General features: G+C 43.3%; 1 protein-coding gene across 1 annotated transcript in view; it reads left to right on the forward strand.

The window, feature by feature from the left end:
* The first annotated feature begins 1,712 nt into the window (after positions 1-1,712).
* Positions 1,713-7,568, forward strand: part of LOC101980661 (C-type lectin domain family 4 member A-like) — a 10,125-nt gene continuing 4,269 nt past the window's right edge. Inside the window, exons 1-4 of the mRNA XM_005365178.2 lie at positions 1,713-1,794; positions 2,700-2,816; positions 5,876-5,977; positions 6,810-6,961. Coding sequence (XP_005365235.1) covers positions 1,713-1,794; positions 2,700-2,816; positions 5,876-5,977; positions 6,810-6,961 — 453 coding nt within the window. The remainder of the gene's footprint in view (positions 1,795-2,699; positions 2,817-5,875; positions 5,978-6,809; positions 6,962-7,568) is intronic.

The raw sequence follows: 7,568 nt of genomic DNA on the forward strand, positions 1-7,568 counted from the left end.
TGTGTGTGTATGTGTGTATGTGTATGTGTGTGTGTGTGTGTGTGTGTGTGTGTGTGTGTGTGTGTATGTGTGTAGATGGTTAAGGAAGTGAGGACAACGTGCAGGATGTGGATCTCTCTTACCATGTGAGATCCAGGGATTCAACTCAGGTGATCAGGTTTCATAGCAAACACCTATATCTGCCTAGGCATATCACTACCCCTAATGTCCAAATTAAATAGAGGAGTATATTGCAGGCTCAACTATTCTGTGGTCTTGGTTCCAGAATGAAGACTATATGGCCGGATCCAAGGAGAATTAGTTAGCCTTAGGCAGACCCTAAGCCCAAATAAAATGTAATTGATAAATAAGTGTTTGATATTGTAAGTCAGTTAGGTACTGGAATTGTTCATGACACAGTATAGTTCATGCACAATGTGATTTTTCCCCCTAGATAAATAGAGGTAACTTTAGAAATCAATTTTGTATAAGGAGTTTAATGAGTGACAAAGTGTTTTATCTCTTAAAAATAGTATTTTAAAAATACTATTGTCTCTTAATAAATAATTCAATTTTGAGTAAAGTATTATGCAGGACAAGGCAATGTAGATATCTATAGTAGGGTGGGGTGTGGGAAAGCAATGACTTGTTTGTGTAGAGGGCTGACTTGAGCAGAAATGGAATCTGAGCAGTGGGAGGAAATGTGTCTTGACTGGGAAGCAGCAGCCCGAGGCAAGACCTCAGAGTCTGAGAGGTGAGGAGGGCAGCCATGTCCGAGAGTGGGCAGGGTCAGAGAGTCTGAGCTCAAGCAGGGTGAGAAGTCATCCATGCTTGAGGCCACTTCTCACCAGAAATCAGAACCCTAAATGAGTGAGCAGAGGGTCCTCAGGGACAGCCTGGTGTGACACCTCAGCACTTGGAAGAGGCAAGGGTGAACCCAGGGCACTGTGTTAGCTCCAGGTCAGGTTGGGATCTGGGTACTCAGCAGGTCGAGGGGACTTTCCTCTCAGAGGGTAAACCAGGAACCAGGCAAGGTACAGATGGTGGGAGTAGAAAACACAAGTTGGGAACTCAGTGACATTCAAGAAAAAGAGGAAATCTTTGCTGGGTGTGGAGAAACTGGGCTGTCAGAGCGCAGGCATGTTAAAGGGAGTATCTATGCATAAAATAGAAGCAAGGGTTCCAGAGACTGATCAGGGTGAAGACACTGTCCCCATGCAGTGGCACAGTCTGGGTGCCTTTAGGTTGAAGAATGTTTCTGTTCTTAGGGCTGACTTAAGTGTGGTGTTGCAGCCTCAGGGAGGCCAAGCGGCAGCTCTCCAGAAATCAGGAGTAGGAATCTCAGCACACGATGGGAAATGGATGCCTTATTGTGGAGGTTAGCTCAGCCTGAGAGTCATCACTTCAACTCTGTGACAAATTTGACTTCCCCAATGGCCTGATTCCTCTTTTCCATTCCTTCCTGTTTTCTCTCCCCTCCCTGCCCAGCGTTGAGTTCTTGGTATCGTGACGATTGGACAATGGTCCTGGGTGCATTCCCCGCCTGTGATTCTCCCTTTGCCAGTCAGGGGACTGGACCTCATTCTGCACGCTCAGGGCAGCTTCTGTTACTGCCTCTCATCCCTAGCTGCTATCGGGATAATTTGCTGCCACCTTTGTTTTTTTTGTTCAGGGCCTATTTTACAGAAGGGGGACACTCATCTTCTGAGGGCAGGGGAAGATTTCTTCTCAGCATGTTTTCAGAAAACATTTATGTTAACTCGAAATTCAAAAATAAAATTGATTCCTCAGACATCAATCCAGACTCTCCTCCAGGTAAGAAGTCCTTTTCTGCTGCTCCTAGTTAGTGGTGAAGTAAAGGAGAAAGACAGATGATCTTAGTTTATGGCCATGCCTCTTGGCCACTGGAGTCACAACCAAGCGTGCTGCCTGTAGACAGATGTGAAAGGTTGTGTGATTGTACAGTGGAAAAGAGAAAGTGTTGTCTTCTACTATCTGGAGAAAATCACATCACCCATGTTATTGTATCTTTTCTCACATAAGTAACCTTAAATGCGTGTAACATATTTTTTTCAACAGTTAAACCATGGTCTTCTGATTTTCTCTCTCTATTTGGTAACATATCACAGTCTGTTGGCATCTAAGTGTTGAACAGCTTCTTTTACTCATCTCCCTCCAAACTGTACGATGAAATACTATGCAATCATTATAAAACTTATAAAGAAGACATGATTATATTAAAAATGTTTATTCAGATGTGCTAGCTGAAGCCTGTAATCTCAAACTCAGGAGCCCGAGACGGGGGTTTCTGTGAGATTGAGATCACCTTGGACGACATACTGACACCCTGTTTCAAAAATAAAACAAAATATAGGGGAAATAATGACATAATGTCAAAGAAAATATAGTCACAAATCAGATTTTCAATTGTGGAAAACACATTTATAACTAAAAGTTTTTAACTTCTTAGAAAGGTACATACCAAAATAGCAACAACAATCATTTTCAATGTCAGGAATTAGTATACACACACACACATACACACACACACAACATATATAGTAATATTTCTATGTTTCACATGATTTTTTCCTATTTGCATTTTCTGATTATTTGAAACATCATGCTATTAGTATTTATCATGGACAAAAAGAGAAGAAAAGGAGAAAGAAGAGGAAATGGGAACAGAACTCAAGACATGGATTTTGTTTGTCTTTCAGCTCCTCCCAAGAAGACCACGACTCATGAAAGTTGTCTTAGATTCTCCAGGGTGCTCTTCATCTTATTCACAATATATTTCCTGCTATTGACAATCTTATTCTCCATTGCTCTGATCAGTAAGTACGACCGTGGGACAAGTAGCGACGAGAAGGAAGGGGACCCATTAGATAGAAGGCGATGCAGAAACCTGAGACAGGAACTCTTTGAGAAGATTGATGACATTGGAAAATTTTCTGTTTCATAAAGACTCTTCTGAAGAAGTCATTTGTCCTCACTAGAGAATCCAGTGTGTGTTAGATGGTGTCACAGAGTGGAATCCTGGGGCATCTGTGGTAGATCCCAATTCTGAGGATAAATCTGCATTTCCTCAGCAGCATTTAGAAGCCAGCCCCGTGAGATGCATAGATACTTAAATTTTGGAATGGGCAGGGTGATGAGAAGAGATGACAGAGCTACTCCAGGGACAGAGCTCCAGGGGATTTCCTTCTAATCATTTGTTTTTTGTTCCAAACTGTGTGAGTCCTGGAACCATTTTAGAAAATAGTGGATTTCTCTATAAATTGGCTTTCAAATTCATCAAAAAATTAAAAATCATAAACTATATTTTTATGTAGGTGTTATATTAATTCATTTAATAATTAATAATATCCATTTACTATATACTGGGCAGCATGTCAGAGTTCAGAAAGAGCTGCAGCCCCAGTCTCAGAAACGTAGAGAACAGTCACGTGAAGCAGCGCTTAAAAGCTCGCATGGGAAATGCTGTGCAGGTGAGAAGTGAGCCCAGGAGGCTGAGGAAAGCTTGCAGCAGATGACGCCTAGATCTGTGTGTGCCAGCAATGCGAGAGACACAGGGGATCATGGGAAATACGGGCAAGTGTAGGTGTGAATTACTGTACCGTGTAGTGCTGCATGGAGAACTGAGCACGGAACTGTAGGGGCATTCAAAACTGGACTCTGATGACAAAATAGTGCAGGCCGTATTACCCGGGTATTTCCTGTAAATGTTATTCGGTTTAGTGTCTGTAGCTGAACCCTTAGCCAGATTAAAAATTAGTAGGCTAGTTGAGCTATTTATTTAATTCTTCCCTCTTGGTGTCACCAAGCCTGGTCTCTCTTGGGAGATTCCCGTGGTCCGAGGTCGTGGCAACTTCAGAGTTCCAGGATGGATGGCAGCAGTAAGCCAAGTTCAACATGGAGTGAACATCAATTTGCCTTTGTGTGTTTTAGTGGACAAAGAAAGTCTTTTTTTTTTTGAGGTTGAATGTTTATTTAGGGGGTTATGGAGGAGGAAGGGTGAAGGGGAGACAGAGAGAGAGGGAGAGAGAGAGAGAAGAGGAGAAAGAGACAGAGAAGGGGGGAAGCAGAGAAGTGGGGAGAGAGGCAGAAGCGAAGCTGCCTCTCCGAGAGGAAGATGGAAAAGATGACAAAGAAAGTCTTAAAGGCAGCTCATATCAGGTGGTGTAGAAACAGACCCAGTTTCTTTTTCAAAAAAATTATTTATTTTTATTTTATGTGCATTTGTGTTCTTGCCATGGCTGTCAGGCCCCTGGAACTGGGATTACAGACAGCTATGAGCTGCCATGTAGGTGCTGGAAATTGAACCTAGGTCCTCCGGAAGAACAGTCAATGCTCTTAACCACTAAACCATCTCTCCAGCCCCAGACCCAGTTTCGCGGGGGAACTGAAAAGAAATAGTCCAAGTGGATATTTATAACAGGAAGATGGAAAAGTGTGTGCAGATTTGCAATGTGCCACAGTCATGGATACCCACTGAAGAATCTGAAGCAGGACATGATAAAGTTAAAACTGACTTAGAGAAGCATGTTCTTACCGAGGTGTGAAAATGAAGGGAAGGAGAAATTAGGAAGCTAATTCAGAATCCATTCGGGCAGCACTGGGGGCTTGGTCCAAGGGTCCTGCTGATGATGCACAGGAGAGGAGATAACGTCGAGCACAGGAGGTGAAGTTTTGGTCAATATTGATAGCTGAGAAATAGGGGACGCAGAGGAGTGAGGTGCGACTTTAGTGTTCTGATTTCATAAAGTCAGCAGTCAACCCACTCCAACAACCCATGAAATTGCAGTATCACTAAGGAAGAGAGAGAGAGAGAATTACAGATGGAACTGGGTGAATTTTCTATTGGAGGAGAGGTGGGTGCAGAAGGAAGCAGGTAGGAAAGAGCACAGGACACAGCAGCAAGCAGGGCCAGGCAAACTGGAGGGAGTCATCATCTCCCAACAGTTAAGAAGGAAGAGAAGCGGGCTGGGTCATGTGAGAAGTCCCACAGGAAGATGACTGATAAGTGTACATGAGGAACCATTAATATCTATTTCAAACACAGTTTTATAAATTAGCAGAAGTGAAAGCCAGAATCTAGGAACTCAAGGAACAAGTGGGAGATGAGGAAGAGAAAAAAGAAAACTCAACTTGTAGAGGAAAGGTGAATTAGTTTTAAGTTAGGGACACCATGAAAGGGTGGGGACACTGAGAAGTCAGAACTCACTGGGGTTGAGGGAAAGGAAAGGAAAGGATGAAAGCAATGTCCTTCTGATCAGTGTCGGGCTCTTTATAACTTCCATGCTCAGGAAACCTGGAACCGCTCGGAATTAGCTCACTTCTCCCTCCCCTTTCCTGGGCTATGCATATACTTAATAGAATTTATCACCTGAGATGTAGTCTGTAGTGTGCCCTCCATTAAATGTTGGAGAGACCCCAGGGTCATGGATTTGTCCCTTCCAGCTCTTCCTGGAGATATTTGAGGTCATAAATCAGTAGGAGCAGGGTTACACTGACTGGAGTGGGGGAAAATTGTTCTTATTTGTGGTAAGGTCTCATGTAGGCCAGGCTAGCCATGAACTAACTAACTAACCATGTAACCCAACCAATTAACTAAACAAACTAGCTAGTTAGCTAGGTAAACCAACCAATTAACTACACCAACTTGTACAGTTAAGGATGACCTGGAACTTCTCTTCCTCATTCTAATTCCTAAGTGCTAGGGCCACAGCCACCACACTCTACGGTGATGGGAATCTTTCCCAGGCAGCCTCTAACTACTCAGGTACTTGGACATTTATAGGTTTCGTTTCTACAAAGAATGAATGAAGGTAAAAGCAGAGAGTCGAGTCATAGCACTAGCAGAAAAATGAATGGTTTTTATTCTGTTTTACAGCTTTGTTTAAAAAATATTCTCAGCTTCTTGAAGAAAAAGCAATCATAAAAGAACTGAATTATACCAGATTGGAGTGTACAAAAAGGCATTCACTCTTGAAAGGTAAAAGTTAACGTGCCTAGAATCAGCATTTTCAACAAGAGTCTTGGGTAGATCCGTCAGCAACGGGCACCATGGGGACGTGATTTCATACTGCACACTCAGTGCCAGTTGCCAGGGGAGTCCTTTATAGAGGTCTCCAGTCTGGCATATTTGAAGAAGAGTTTCAGGGCGGGAGAGCCAATGCCAGGCTGAGTTGAATTTCATCAGGCACAGAAAGGATGAAGCAGATCTGATGGTGTGAACGTGAGCATCTCCAGGGAGTCATCTCCAGTGTGTGTTTAAGAGTTTATTTTTAATGTGAAATATGTTTACGTGCATTTGTCTGTGTGTGGGCTTATGTATGTGAGGCAGTGCCTGCAGAGGGCAGATGAGGGTGTTGGATCCCTGGAGCTGGAGTTATTTGTGATGATGAGCCACAGGTCGTGCATGCAGGGAAGTGAACTCCAGTTCACTTCCAGCACACTATCTTAACTGCTAAGTCATTTCTGTAGTCCCTCAAGTCTCTCTCTCTCTCTCTCTCTCTCTCTCTCTCTCTCTCTCTCTCTCTCTCTCTCTCTCTCTGATAATCTTGTTGCTACCTCAGTTACAGCGTCTCCAAAGTGTAGTTTACCTATGGTTTGAATACAGAATTTGTTTTTCTAGTATACTAAGCTGGAAAGTGGACTTATAAAGGGCACTGTCAGAGTAGACTGGGGTTCCTTGGCATCAGAGCTAGAGGGCCTCCTTGCTGCATCTGGAGAGGTGAGAAGTCCCAGTTGCCATGTGGTCTCCACATACAGCAGATGTTAAATGACTTTATGACATTGTACTTGAATCTCCTTCCTCCCCATAGACAAAGTCTGGAGCTGTTGCCCAAAGGACTGGGAGTCACTCAGTTCCCACTGCTACTTCATTCCCACTGACGCGGCATCTTGGAGCAAGAGTCAGGAGAAGTGCTCCAGCATGGGTGCTCATCTGATGGTGGTCCACAGCCGGGAAGAGCAGGTGCATCCTGGGAGCGAGTGGGGCCTGGCTCTTTTTACTAAGAGGGACTTTTGTTGACATGAGTGTTGGTGCTGTGGCAACAGAAATGCAGTGCCTGAGGGTGGAGGGAAGGATGGAATGTTTCTGTTTGAAAGACCAGTTTGTGATTTCACACTCTAAGGCCTCCTGTAGTACCAGCTGCCTAACAGAGGAGGGCGCAGAGCTGACTAGGGAAAGGGGATCCAATCAGGAGAGTCAGAGCCAACCGTCAGAAATGAAATATCTGCAGTTATGAATGGAGAATGATTTAATCTGTAAAATTCTTTCATGCACAATTTTCAAGAACAGTGTTGGGGAAGAAAAGAGCAGGGTGATTCTGAGATGAGAATTCATGATCATGGAGAGGGATTATTTCCAATGTCTATAAAATCAGGCCTTTGAGTGATGACTTTGTATCCTGGTCGGGGAAGATGGCACTCCTGGAGGTGGGGGACTCTTTTAGTGTTTGATCCTCTTCGTCTCTTCATCTCTGTATGACCAGTGTACTTCCAAAATGTACAATTATTATTTATTTTTATTTTATTTTTTATTTTTATTTTTTTAATTTATTTATTTATTAAGGATTTCT

This window comes from Microtus ochrogaster, unplaced genomic scaffold, assembly GCF_000317375.1.
Source record: "Microtus ochrogaster isolate Prairie Vole_2 unplaced genomic scaffold, MicOch1.0 UNK1, whole genome shotgun sequence".
NCBI classification, from domain to species: Eukaryota; Metazoa; Chordata; class Mammalia; order Rodentia; family Cricetidae; genus Microtus; species Microtus ochrogaster.